We start from the raw sequence: 15,274 nt of genomic DNA on the forward strand, positions 1-15,274 counted from the left end.
ACAGTACACTGCTCTTTTCTTAAAGAAAAAAAGGAAATGCATAACTGAGATGCTGCTAGGGATATAGGTACCAAGAGTACATAGACACGCAATTTAAATTCCCAGTAATCCAGACTTACCTGAAGCATAATCCCGTTGTGGTAGACTTGGAGGAGTTTTTTTTTTTAGACTGTAAATTAAATTTAAATAAATTAAAGTTATGATCTAATAAGCAATACTCACTAGAAGAAAATATTAGCCAGGCACACAAAGAAAGCCAGTAACAAAAGATACCTGCAGAAATACAGATAATTGTCAGAGATGCTTAGCAAACAGCTACAGGAGAATGCTTTGAGAAGCTAGAAACAGATAAGAAATTAGAATCTAATCTGAGATTCTTTTCCTAAAAACATGTTTTAAAAGAACAGCTTCCTTGACCACACACTCTCCTCTCCATTTCCAGGCAGAAACTGATAACGCAGAAGTGCACGCATCCGACACCTATCTCGAGATCAAAATCTATTTAAGCTCACAGACTCTGATAAAACTAAAGCATAAGAAAGTGGTGATTACTCTCCAGCTATATTTTATAAATACCACTGTGTGTTAACTTTATTTTCTGACTCATGTTAAAATGTATACCAGGTCTCTCAGGTCCAGCTTCTGGTTCCACTTGCTATTACATTATGATGCTATGTTCCTATTTAGGTAAATACTATTACAGTGATATTTGCAGTACCGAGGGGTCCCAAAGATAGTTTGTAGAAATTAAGAAAGTATTTTTGTGGCTATACATATATGTACATGTCTATTTGTGTTTGCCCAATTGCAGCTGCCCAGAGAAGAAACCAGATTATGTAGTCAGTCAGTATATCAATTATTTCATTAGTGGTCTAGCATTACTCTAAAATAAAAATAAAGAATTCTTATTCACAATCAAAACAGATGATGCATGTATGATGTTACAGGCCAGACTGATGCATCTGAGGCAAAACAACTCTGCTTTTTGTAGCAATATAAAACAATAATACAATTTGCATTATAAGGACACTTCAAAGTGACTTCTAAACACTGACAGCTTCCCTGATGAGATCTCACCATATTACTGCATCTTCCTCAGTGGCTTTAATTATTCTTTAATCAGATCCCAACAAGGAATTTCTTTGATGTTTCATGTGCAAAATCAGACAAATTTACAAAAAGACCAACCTCCACAAAGAACTTAATGTTTTCTTGTGACCTCTGTGAAATAGTGATGTCTATATATTTTACTGAGAGAATTTAACAGTCAATATTCAAGTCTCAAGCATGGTGCCTAGCTTGTCCAAGACGACCACATTAACTTGGAGTGGTGGCACACCAGCACTAATGCATCCGCTTACAAAACTCTTACCATCTTTTATCAGAAGAGCTTTGGCTGTTGACTTGAATACATGGGACTTGGATGCTCAGATGGTCACAAAAAATGCTCATGCATGAATCAATGAATGAATGGTACAGGCATGACTAAAGCTAAAAAAAATTTATATATTATTAAACATACATATAAGATCCCAGCACATTATTTCAAAGTGTTTGTCCATCTGTGATGAAAGATCTCTTCCTCCTCCTAGTCTTTAGCTTCCCACAGCATGAATAAACTTAGTGTACAAACAGTCTATGAGAAAGCATTCTGAACAGCACTGCTGCTGTGTTTGTCCATGTTAGCACAGGCATGTTAGAAGAAAAAATCCAGGGCCACTGCCAGGGTAGATCTTGGGTCTTCAAGAGGGCAGATCAAAATCTAATTAAGTACCCTGCGATGTGTCTATTCTAAGTTGTTCAGAGACAGTGGACGCTTGGAAAATAATGGAACTAAGGCAATGACAAGAAAGAGGTTCCCTGGTTCACAGCGTGAAGCATGTGGCCTAAGCCACATCATATGCATTTCCAAACTGCTAAGCAGAAAACTTCAGCACTGTGTCACAGGCCCTGCAAATCCTGGCAATGACCCTGATGGAAAATGTAAATATGTTACAATGAAAGCATACAAAGCACAGAACGGAGCTGTGTGTCTCAGCAACCTAACATGCCATTGTGCAGGTCTGAATTAGCATACCGATCCCAAGTATCTTTCCCAGTTTTGCAAATTAAGGCCACTTGTTCATTTTGGAACCTGAATGTCAATAGAAGAAAAGAAATCATGTTTCTGTCACAGTTCTGAGATAGTTTATAGCCACATCTATATGTTTTAGAATCATTTCAAACTCATTATTTATTCTCAAATTCAAATCCATTTTGATTATTCCCACCAAACCAGAATGGATTATTAAATGCCAGAACTGAAATCTAGGTTTCCTTTGAAGTCGACTGGAGCTTCACTTTGTGGGAGCCAGCATTGCACCTACTGAGCAAACCACAGTGCAAGCTGAGAAGAGAAAATCCCTATGCCAAAGAGCAGATACATTGCTATTTCAGATACTGATGCATTTATACACAAACACTTGCAGAGCAGCAACTGACTCACTCTGTCCTGTTCCCCTGAATTTAACAAAGGACAGAGAGAACCAAATGCCATCCACCTGAGAATGCACTTTTAAGTGGAAAAGGATGATTTCCTAACAAATCTTGTAATGGTTATATAACAAGTTGTAGCAAATGCAGTTTCCAAGTGAAATATTCTTGTGGTACTCAGATCTGCACTTCAGTTACAGATGGTGTACCATCTCTGCGTGGGCTCTAATAGAACACAATTAATTCAAGTTTCCATTGACCTTAATATGGCCAGTATTTCCCTAAAATTCAATAGAAAATAAGTTATCTACAGAATTTTATATATATACATTATATATATATATGTATGTATGTATATATATATATAATGAAAAATTTGCTAAAGAATTTCTACACAAAATCCAAGTGCATTTTTGACAATATATTATCAGACGTTTTAAAAACAATGTAACATCTTACTATATTAATATATTAGTTTCAACAAATAACTGTAGGATTTGAGGCATTTCATGTAATTAGGTCTGAATGCTACTCACACAAAAGCAGATAACACTGCACACTGATTTTTAGCAAATGAATTATTTTGAAAGCAAAATATATTCTGAGATTTCCCCTTTGCAGCATGCCAAGATTGATCCAGCAAAGCATATAGGCACATGCTTAATTTTACTCATGTAAGGAATACTATGGGAATGGAAAGACTTATTTACATGCTTTCAAGTTAATCACACATTTTTATGTTTTCCTGTATTATATGGAGATTTTTAAAGCTGTCTGTAGTAAAAGTTTGGGTTTTCTACTCTAGCAATGCTTTCTTACCGAGTATAACCAGAAAAGCAGCCAAAAAATACATAGCAGTAGCAATTTATGTAAAGGACTAACTTCTCCTTCAGGGGTAATTACTCATTGGAGCATTTGCTTACTCCCCCTGTTTATAAGAAGTGACTACAGCCTGCTCATTTACAAGAGCCCTTCAATTCTCCTGCTGTTAGCACAAAGCCTACCCACTCCCATAGGGAATATTTTTATCCAGATAGGACTTACAAAAAAATTGTATTGCTGTGTGCCCCATTCTTTATCCAACTTTGGCTAAAACCTATTGCTTCTTTTTCAGCTTGAACATAATAATTCTCATTGACATCATGATTTGCACAGCAGCTGGGGTTCCAGTACTGTAAACAGGGCAAGCAGGTGAATGGCTTGTGAGCAATATTTGTATTGCTGCTGTTGGAACATTTTGAGTTTGACTGGAACAACAGGACCTTTTAAGCAATTAAGGAATTATTTGCAGTTTTCTTTCTTGTTACCACATCTGTTCAGGTAGCTTCCCACAAAACTTTAAGCAGCATCAGTGGTAGACATCCATGGTAGACTGGTAGACTGTTGCTCTCCTGTACCTTACAGCTGAACTAGATTGCAGTGTAAGACTTTTGATTCAGGAACTTCTATTACCTCTCTTGATAATCAAGGGTCAACCAGGATTTCAGAAGCATCTTAACAAATGTTAATAAATTAATCAGCTTTCGAGACTACTTGTTCTTACCAATTCAAAAGAAAAGACTTATGGTGTATATGTTGCCCATGGCAGCTTTGGGCTTGCAATAACCAAGTACACTGCTTGACTTCTTCCAATTTTTCTCCACTACTAAGGTTTGAATTTGAGCCAAAGCAATTTATGTTTTTCCAGTTCATAGACAAAGACCAAATCTGCATTTATAAAGCAGTTCTTAATACAATTTCTCCTACTTCAGTCATGTTCGTGTCTTTGACATGTAATGAAAAAAAATCAAATAACTGACAAGAGAGAAAGTGATAAACTGGATAACCACAGTTTTTATTTAATTATTTATTTTTAAATAGAAAAGTAATCTACACTAAATAAAAAGCCCCCAAAGGATACAGAGGAATGCAGCCAATTCTTGTTCTATAAAGCCTGGTGTCTCTTTACACATACCCTTATCAGTGTTACCAAATAATGGCTTTATTCTGTCTCATTATGTAATGGGTTGAAGAGTTGAGTTTTTGAGTTCTTAAGTCATGTACAAATGTGAGGGTTTTTTTTAATTTTTTTTCCCCTCAGTAAGTTTAGAATTTCATAATTGCAGATGGGATTAATAGGACTCAGATGCACTGCAGAGGATAAGATTATTTTATATTTTTCTTTTTTAAAGTCTCAATTTGTATTCTCACAGCTGGAAGATGTGGAATGTGGACTTTGTGCTGCAGTCATATATTAACAGTTTTTAAGTCTGTTCTTTTTGTGGACTTTTTTTCCTTCTTCTTCTTCTTTTTTAATCTTTTGAGAATCAAAGAATTGTAGTGTTACACCAACTACCTCATATCTGGCATTCAACAATGGCACCTCTGACCTTCCCAGCTTCAGCTACATTTAGTTCTTGTTATTTTTCCCTTGTCCTTCCCAGAGTGTAAGAGGGGAAGGACGTTTAGTCAGAGAAGTACTGATGAACAGCACAATTAATGTCCAAGCAACTACAGACAATCAAGTATTCACACTGCATGACAGTGATTGAAATGAACAAAAGAGGATGGCTAATGAGAGGGAAAGATGTCTCAACAATCTTTCTGATGTATCTGGTGTTGAAATCAGAGGATGCCTGTGGGCAGAGGCAGAGCTAACGTAAAGAGGCCACAGGGAGGATTGCAACCTAAGGATTCTGTTGGGGGCTGAGTGCTGCTTCTGGGAGCACATCTCACCTCTTCTGCTCAGGAGACACCCCACAGACACCAATAGCTTTCCAGAACTCTTGCGCAGCCAAACTAGGCTACTCTCAGCTGCTTCATACATACCTAGAATTGTTAAAATCTTATTTTTTTCCCCCCTTCTCCTCAAACTGAACTATCACAGTCATGCTAAGAACAGTTTTAAGAAATGTTCATGCATGCCTTTTATGTACAAGAACTGCATTTCTAGAATTTAATGTGGTCATCTTGAAGCACTGTAGATACTATGCTCTAATTAACTTAGAAGTCCTTCATACTCAATGGCTTATGTGAAGAAAGACATCTGAATGGGAAAATCGCGTTGAAGTGGAAGTTTGCAAGTTAGTTTTGCATTAAGTGGGCTAAACAGCTTAAATAGATGTTTGACTGGAAACAGTGAATGGGCTATTCATTTGAATTGATGGAATTTCTATGTACGAGACACATGAATATTTTATGATACCTCAATGTACATGACATCAATATTTATGCTGTTTAGCACTTCTTACTGAGATAAGAATGTTAGGTAATTTAGGTGGTTTTTGTTTTAGATAACGGACATATCGGAGAACATAACATCTTAATGGGAATTCTATGATGTCTGATCAGTTGGTTCAAGGTGGAGCACCAATTAAAGCTTAATTGCAGCAGGTAAATTAAACAGTGGCCTAAAGGAAAAACTACAATAATTCTCAAAACACAGACAACAAAAATGCACTTTACCTAAATACTGTTTTTCAATGCTACAACACAGCCTCCCTTTGGAGGCCAGTTCTGCAGCTACTGTGGGAGACTCCTAATAATGATGACAATACTGCATGCCACAGCCTGGACTGAATTTCTTCACATACACTGAAATACATTCTTCTAGGATAATATGGTCCCATCACCGCTAGTATTACCTTACAGCACTTTAATCTGACTTTGGCAAATAGAGAAAACTAGGAGTAATATTTCAAACTTACTTTTTGAACTTGTTTATTATCCCACTTTCATTTTTCTTGATATCATGCACCATCTTTTGAAGCTTCCTGTAAAATATTAAACAAAACCAGCATTAAGATTACCATGTAGTTGAATACTCTAAGATACAGTAAGAAAAATACAGGAAACATAAGCAATAATTTTTTGTGCATCAAAACTGTTTTATGTATACATAGTAAGTAGTTCAGTTGCTAAAATTGTGTATGAAGTTTTCTTCCTTTCTTAACTGAGCTTTTTGGCATGATTTCTGTTATCCTTCTCCTTTATACAGTTCATAATGGTTTAAATCATTAATCTAAGCAAATGCATCAAGAAAGGACACAATTGCTTAAGCTAATAGGTTAGAATATTTCAATATTAGCACATTGTTCAGAACTGAATTTACAGCATTCCACAGCAATAATGGGAACATTTTCCAATTAATGAGTCATTTATTATTATTATTTTTAAAATCAATGGGCATTTACTTAATTCCCATAATGCTTGAATATCTAAGGTGGGGAAGGGGGCAGGAGATGGAACATGACACATTCCCCAGCTTCAGAATCTGAAAAGCCATTGGAGTACCTCCAATTCTCAGCTGTGGAAATTCATGATCTCAGGACTCCAATTACATGAACTGATATCTGGAATCAAATATAGCTTTTACTCATCAGCTGCACTGACCTCATTGAAAATGTGTAATGAGGTCAATTTAAAGTTAATATCTCATTTTTGTTTTTTAGTACACAGGTATCAGTTTTTAATGCCTATTACCCTTTTCATTTAGGGATGAAAGACACTGAAATCAAGGCAATTTCAAGGAGCACTGATACAATTTATTGCAAAGACTGATTTTTATAGTAAAACGTATTAGAGGGCTGAACACCTTAGAAAATCTATTGTTTTTTGTTTTTAGTTTCTTCATACAGTTTGTTTGTTCTATCACCTAAACTAAGGTATCCTGCATTAGACCCAAGATGAAAGTTTTATCTCAGCCAACAAAGAGAAGCAAAAAGGACATTTAAAAATTCTGCTTTCTACTCTTTTCATTATGAATTATCTATGCCAATATTACTCTCTTGCCTTTCTCATTTTTGATGCAAAATCAGGCTACCAGGTGAATGTTGGAAATATTCCTTACAAAGACGCGTAAAAATTAAAGTTCTCTCATCTCACCTTTATTTAAAGCTTTCTTTAAACTAGAAACCAAAATCTGCAGAAGGTTGAGTAACACGTCAAGCTTTGGTTAAAAAAAGAAAAGCTCCCTTCCATCTTTGTCTTTGGCAATTGGAGCTCTAAAATATTATTTTTTTTTTTTTTCAGGGGAAATTGGATTTAAAATATAATGTCAAGGCTTTGATACATAAAGAGTATTCCTAGAGCCAAAATATTTGCATGACTTTCCTTGAAGAGCTATTCAACCTATTAATTTTAGATTCTCAACTATTAAATAGAGAACAACTGAAAAGTAATTTACAAACACATTTGTAACTTTAGTTCAAAGCTCACACTATTAACTTGCAGCAAAAAGATACAATGTTAAGTGCTGATATTAAAAATAATAATATTAAATTACTTTTAGATGTTGAAAAACAGTGCCCAGCAAAAATACTTAGAGTAATTTAATGCAATAAGGCACTACACATCTATGAGAAAACCTGGATGATATAACAAAATTCATTAAATCCGCAATTCTCAACTGAAGATCTCAGATCTTCTGCTTTTCTCTGTGTGTCGTTTGTTTTTTCCTTCCCTCCCTAATAAATTCAGTTTCTGGTCATGCTTGAAATATCACAAATAACCATCTTCTACAGTTGACTGTTTCTGTTTTGTGCCCCAGCTGGCACCTGGCAGTGCCTATAAATGAAAAGTAATGAGGAATGAAAAGAACGAGAGGAGATTTAAATGGGTTAGTTCTAGTTTGGAGAGAATAGTTGCTTGCAGGTGTTTGTGTCCTTTTTGAAAAGTCTTGGCAGTCTTTCAGGAGAAATGCATATCTGTTATTTTTCTGTTATTTTTCTTACAGTATATATAGCTTGATAGAGATAGATTTTTGGTTTGGCCCATTCTCTAGATTTAAGTCTGAAAGTTGCTTACTGGTCATCTCTGACATTCATGACTCTAAGAAAAAATAAGTTATGTCATTATTCTGAAAGAGAGAGAGAGAGAGAGAGAGGGAGAGAAAAGGTGTTTTCCCATGCAGCTGAACTGAAACAAAAGCTTGTCTAGATTTGCTTATTCAAATTCCTGAAGCCATTTAATTTTGTAAGTAAAAAATTGTGATAATTTAGGGAATGTCTAAAACATATTTGTGATTTCTTCATTTCTTATAGTTGCATAGCTGACATGTATTGCTGAAACACTTAATTTGTTGCCCCTGGACAGCTTGACTTAAATTGAGCCTGTGAGCACAAGCAGATAATCAATGCAGTATTACAGTAGTGAGTGTAGTAAGTCATCAGATGTGGATGATCTACAGTTCAAGTGGGAGCCCACTTGAATCGTTAAGTTGAACAAATTGCAAAAATTAATCTGTTCAGTTAGTGAGCAAAAGCTGAGTTTTGTTGACATGAAAGCTGATACAAACTTACAAATTGTAGTTTTTACAACAATCTGTCTGACTGGTGATTTTAGAGGGACAATAGAAAAGATGAGGACCAGGTTGCAAAGTTGAGTCTCCTGATCTCAGGAGTCTGAAAGTCATTCCAGAAAAATGAAGAAAAAAAAAAGCATGGAAGGTCATTTAAACACTGAATATTTTGCATGGATTTCTGCATCTGATTGGCTCTCTTACACTTCTCTGTCTGTCTCTCAAATACTTAGGAAAATAGTTCAAGAAGTTCCTTGAGGGAGAAACTGAACAGAGAAGCCATTAACTGAACTGCACTTAAGTAAAGATAATTAAGAGGCCAAACTTAAGAGTTATTTCTTAACTTTAATCACTAACTCTTTATTCAACTACAGCTGAGACCTTCTTATGTAAAGCTAGGCTTGTAGATAAAGGTGTATTCTGTGTCTGTTCATCTCTGAAAACACTTTTCAGCAATAGCTATTCTGAGATCCAATTCAATTATGGTTAGATGGGATCCTTTGATCAGGGACTCAGTGCACATAAAACACATTTTCAAACTTCTGCTGATTATTGTTGGCATGTAAATGAGGAGTTAAAGAGTCTTGGCTCTAAGTGTGTCTAAAATCTTTGTTTCTGGAAAATATATTAGGTGTGTTGGAGGGAACGACAAATAAGACTATTCAATAAATCCTTCAGCTCTTCTTTTTTTCCCTTCACTTACATTTCTATTTCACAGTTGCACAACAGTGGGCAGTCAAGCAGTTAGTTCAGTGGACAGATTGGGCCTGTTCCAGATAATAACTCCCGGACGACTACAATTCCTGCTATTCTAGTTACTGGATGGAGTCTCTCAGATTTTAGTTTCTCTTTAAATAGTTCTGGAATGACTTCATCTGTTAGGATGCTGAAGGTAGAGATCTTTTATCTTCATTGTTGGAGCCTAACAGGAAGTGCTAGTAATTGATAGCAAGGTGTTAAGTGTAACAACAGGTATTAATGAAGTAGTCAGCAAACAACATTTCCCAACAAATGGCTAGCTCTCTGCTCTGAAAAGGGAATTTTCTACTAACAAGGAAGAGGAAAAAAAAAAAAAAAAAAAAAAAAAAAAAAAGCAAAATAGCATTCAAATAAACCTGGCATGTTTTCCTGTTTCTGTTTGTTTGGAACTTTGTGAACATAACTGAAGTATTACTTGCTGAAGAGAAGTTACCCTAATCTGGGCCTGTTCATGATGTCTTCATGCTCTCCTCTGGCTTTCTGGGTTCAGATAAGTCCACCAACATACTACTTTATTCTTGCTCTACCCTTTTGACATAGAGAAATTCCCATATTTTAGTAAGGATTAGTATAGTCACTGATTAGTATAAGATTTAAATGAAAGCACATGGGAGATCAAGCCCAGGTTTGTTATTTCTGAGATCCTTACATATTAAAACATATCAAACATGAGGCTTTATTTTACCTACCTAAAGCAACAAAAGTACTGAGAAAAAAAGATTATTTTACTGTATGTTAGTCCATCATGGAGATAAGATTAAGAACATAGTTTACTAGAAAGTATGCCTGAAAGAGGAGGAGAAAGGGCATTTCATTTTTAAGTTTAGGAGTAAATCTTTCCAAAAAGGGATGCTTTTGTAGCCCTGTGTTGCTTTATTATCAGTTTTGACCCCCAACAATTAAGGGTTATCTAATGTATTTAGAAAAGGTCACTACCTGTGATACACATATAAAGGAAGCCAGAATCTTTGCCAATACAATGTAGCCTGAAAAGAGGGCTTGCCTTGTCACAAATTACCTAGCTGCACTCAAGGACTGGCAGAGCTGCCTTGAGATAAAAGCAAACTGGAGAAAACCCACCCTCTCTTTGATCTGGTCACAGCTCAGAACATGAGGAATGTATATGAAGTGAAAGGCAGTGGATAGGCCCAGCTTGTGACACATCCACCTTCTTGGAAATCAGATGGAAGCTTTTGATGCTATTGCATGTTAGCTATACCACAAAAGCTTTCTAAATTCAAAATAATCTGAAAGAAAATAAAGGTGATCTGAAGAATAAAGTGTGCAATGAACTTTTGACTCAGATGGGCAACAAATTACAGAGCCCATGGACCTGAGGAGTATCTTGTTTTTGACAGTTCTCTGCAATGAGTAATTTTTGAGAAATTGTATCTATTTGTATAGATACAATTTGTCTGTGCACTGGGTGTTGGTAATTCTAAGCAAGACTTGTGTTGCCCTGTGGCACAGAGGTACAAGTTGGGCTGCAAGTAGCTCTCAGGGAAGACCTTGCCATATCACACTGCCAGGAAAAATTAAAGCCATGAAGATTTCAGAAACCTGAGAAAAGAGTGTGGTCTTGGTGGTGGCCATGGCCACCATGTGCTGCTGGGAGCAGAGAAGGCCCTGCTCTGCTTGTGGAGCAGTGAGCTCCCCTTCTTTGTGAATCCTTTACACCAGATCTCCAGCACACACTCCGGGTGTTAGCATTTTATCTGCACTGCTGGCTCTGTCTTGGTCCAATGGCAATGGAAGCACTCTACTGCAAGAACACACTATGTGGTGTCCTGGGTGGGGGGAATGGACACACATTGCTTTTGTGCAGATGTGTGGATTTGCTGTTGGGTGTGGTACTGATGATTTTGCAAACAGCACTGATTGCAGCATCAGTAGGGAGCATGAAAAAAACAAAAACAAGTTTTAAATGGCTCACAGGAAGTCTTCAATATTACAAGCGTGCACGCTTCTGTTATTCGGAGGGCAAGAATTACACCTTCTTAGATTCCTAGCACTTACATGACTGTCTGACTTATCTGTTGTGCCTCTTGAAAAATCCTGTACTCTGGGAGAAATTACTTTAGTTAAAGAAAGTGCAGCACTGTGAATGGATATGTTCCGACAGAGGCTGTGTTAGGAAAAACTTTAAGCAATATTAATGCACTCTGATATTAACTGACCTGCATATTCTTTATTCTTCTCCTAACTTCAGTTAGATTTTTAACTAATAGAGTTGAACTGGCTTCAGAATATTAATTGATCGAGAAGTCACGCTGTAAATCAGTCAGCTTGCTCTGTGGGTTAAGTTCTTGTGATTCTTTGGGTACTGCTGTTTCTCACTGCCAGGGCACTCTGTTCTGTGTCTAGAAAGTCTAATTTTCTGAAAATAGTTACTACCTCCAGTCATTTCATGTAAGAAAAGTACACTTTGGGTGTAGCACTTATCTGCCTCATTGTCTTGAGAAAAACAACATAACAGATCAAGCAAAACAAAGTAGTTATTTCTACTTTCCCAGACAAATTCAAATGCTTATAATTGGGAACTCGAATGAACGGGATTTAGCAAGTGCAGTCTTAAACCTAAATTAAAAAACAAGGAAAACAAAACAAAACAAAACCCTGACACAACAAAACAACACTCCCAACAAACTCCTACCTGCTTTAGCTACAGAACTTTACAGCAATGATCCATTAAATAAAAATGCAACAGCAAAGCCTGGAAAAGTATAATGGAATAAAAGCTGGAGAATAAAAGCTAAGTTACTACAAGACAAGCAAAAAAAAAAAAAAAAAACAAACCTAAAGAACAAAAAAATTCAAAACAACTACAGTTACTCTCATTATTTAGAGAAAAAAAAGTGTGAAGCTAGATAAAGAACAGCATGCTCAGCCCACACCTTCACTGCTCCCCATTGCTCATTTTTTCCATTGTGATCTCCCCGGCTGATAATTATTTTATGTTTCTATTACCTTTTGTCAGGTGTGAAGCTGACAAAATTGAGAAAGACAGTGTTGCTGAAAAGAAGGAAAGAAGCCTGCTTGCTGGGGGAAAACTTGCTCACATAGTAGGGAATTTGTAAAAGGATCACTTGAGATCTTGGAAAGCTTGAAGGTCTTCTCTTGTCATTCCAAACTAAATACAGAATCTTCCTTCTAGTTATTCAGTAGAAAGCAAAAGAAAATTCCCAACAACAGAAATCATCTAATTCTGCTCTTTAGGCCTCCTCCAGGTACTTCATGCACATGCCACAATGTCACATGCCACCTAGAAAAGTGAGAGTGCAATTTCCTTGCATAGACATGCAGACTGGCTGCAGCTGGATAGGCAGCAGCTGGTGTTTTCTATGGCTGTGGTGTGTGTACAGTGCAAACAGATATAGCTGTATGAGGCACCATAAGGCTGCTCGAGTTGCTGCTGGTCTGGGATAGTGTGTTATTGCCCCACATCCACACTTGTCACTGCCCACCCCCTGCAACGCCTTTCATGATGGCAGAGAAGGCAACCTGCAACAACAAGCTATCAAGAGAAGGCACTTTGATCTTTATCTCTAATGCTATCTTAGAGCTATAAGGAAAATTTGAGAGGCTTGCTTGCTTACCATGAGAGGTCAATTACAGACTTCTGAGAGGAAGCACAAATTACAGCTGTCTACTGCTGTGTTTGTAAGTTGCACATGAGGAAATGGCTAATTTTAGTTTTAAAAAAAGCCACTTGACAAAACATCTGAACATCCTATTCTGCTCACTTTTCAATCATCCACTATTTTGTCTAAAGGCAAAAACAGTAATTAGAGCAGGTGTATGTTTACACAGTACACACAGAGGCACAGAAAGGCTAAATATTGATTATACTTTTCATCTTCACATGCCCTCTAGGTAATGTTCACAAAGAAGCTGTCTATCTCTCTTCCAGTAGTAAGTACCAGCACAAGATAAATGCAAATTCAAAGTGTGTAAAGGCATATTAAGGGGGTCTGGAGCACAAGTCTTATGAGGAGTGGCTGAGGCATTGTTCAGTCTGCAGAAGAGGAGGCTCAGAGGAGACTTTATTGCTTTCCACCACAACCTACCTTCAGGTAGTTGTAAAGTGGGTGTCAATTTCATCTCCTGTGTATCCAACAACAGGACTAGAGGGAATAGTTTCAAGTTGCACCAGGGGAGGTTCAAGTTGGATATTAGGAAAAATTCCTTCTCCAAATGACTGGACAGGCTGCCCAGAGAGGTGATGGGGTCACTGACCCTGGAGGCGTACTAGAAATGCTTAGATACTGTATGAAGAGACATAGTTTAATGAGGAGATATTGGTGGAAGGTGGATGGCTGGACTGGATGATCCTGAAGGTCTTTTCCAACCTTGTTGATTCTATGACAATACATCTCTGACACAATTAGTCCTAACATGAAATTAAATAATGTAAGTAATTTGAGGTGACTGGGAATTCTGCACAATGCAAAGGCCTTACTGGGACATAGTCAAGGAGCGCTGGTTCTCTACAGGCATATACAGATTTATCTACAGCGCTAAGACAATGGAAGCCCTCTCAGTGGTACTGACTTTGGAAGAACTGCTTCCTCCTTTCAGATCAAGGCTGAATCTTGTTCGGAGTATGCATGGATTGTAGATTAATTCCACCTCCATAATGTTAGTTATGTACTTTAATTTTGTTTAGAGGTCTTGCTGACTTCATAACTTGCATGCAGTCTTCATCAGCATTGTAATGAAATACATTTTCTAATTTACTATTTTAATCCAGAAAGTTTGGAGATTGCAAAATAATAAAACATGTTGTGCTTTCCCTACACACTGAAAACTTCATGGTCTCTATAGTTTGAAGGCAAGGTACTTGGTGTGCACTTGAGGAAAGGGAGCCTTTTCTAAACAGCCTCTCGACTCTTCTTAAAGCAGAGTGCATTTGTAAGTATAATGGTCTGTATTTGCTCTACCAAATAGTGCTCTGACAACCAAACAAAACAGAGCAGATCTCCTACATATGGCATTAAACAGTGTCCAATTAGTTTACTACTAATGACAGAGCATGCCCAGATATCTTAATGCTCCCCAGTATTTGTACATCACTGAGACTTGTTCCAAGAGTGGCTTTTATGTAAAAAAAGTGCTAGTTAAGCTGGGTAGATGTATATTGATACTGAGACTGTATTCGTACATGCTCAGCATGAAGAATAAGCCTGTAGCTGGACTTTCAGCATGGTTTTCGAATTGTTCTTTATGGACCTGTAGTTTTTACTGTTCCCTAAGAAAATCTGTCCCCTCTCAAGCTTCCTCTGCAGAACTGCTTGAGCTGGAAAGAGACTGAAATTCCATTGTTCTTCTCTAAAGCATAACAATTTTTTGGACTTATAGGAAAAATCTGATTTTTTTTTGTGCCCTCATCTTTAGATTATCATAAATTTTTAAACTGAGTGCCTTTAACATTAGCTATGAAATAGTTTTAAAGCTTTTCCATTAAATACATCTAATAGAGCGGTTCACACATTTTCCTCACACAGTAACCTGCTACACTATAATCCTTAACCATGCAGATACAACAGATTGAAAGGAAACATTCAAATTCTTTAAATGTCAAAAATATCATTGCAGTTAATATTACACTGCATTGACGTAAGAGAATTTGAACTCCAAGTATCATCATTTTTTTCAGTTTCTGTTCCACAAGAAATTGAAACCTTACTTTTTCCCCCTCTAGGTTTGGTCCAAAGGTTAGAACTGCCTGCAGCATTGGAACTCCAGAACTTACTCAACCTTTAAGCA

At 36.8% G+C, this 15,274-nt stretch overlaps 1 protein-coding gene across 6 annotated transcripts in view; it reads right to left on the reverse strand.

The window, feature by feature from the left end:
- BLNK (B cell linker) overlaps window positions 1-15,274 on the reverse strand; it is an 88,271-nt gene that overhangs the window by 19,206 nt on the left and 53,791 nt on the right. For 3 of the 6 annotated variants that reach the window (XM_015867182.2, XM_015867180.2, XM_015867183.2), the window contains 3 exons: window positions 6,159-6,224; window positions 2,078-2,134; window positions 120-169 (listed from right to left, as the gene is read on the reverse strand). In XM_015867182.2, the coding sequence (XP_015722668.1) occupies window positions 120-169; window positions 2,078-2,134; window positions 6,159-6,224 (173 nt within the window). Of the gene's footprint in view, window positions 1-119; window positions 170-1,372; window positions 1,468-2,077; window positions 2,135-6,158; window positions 6,225-15,274 lie in introns of those variants that run through there. The other 3 variants (XM_015867181.2, XM_015867184.2, XM_032445335.1) reach the window with 2 other exon arrangements.

This window comes from Coturnix japonica, chromosome 6 (genome assembly GCF_001577835.2).
Source record: "Coturnix japonica isolate 7356 chromosome 6, Coturnix japonica 2.1, whole genome shotgun sequence".
Taxonomy (NCBI): Eukaryota; Metazoa; Chordata; class Aves; order Galliformes; family Phasianidae; genus Coturnix; species Coturnix japonica.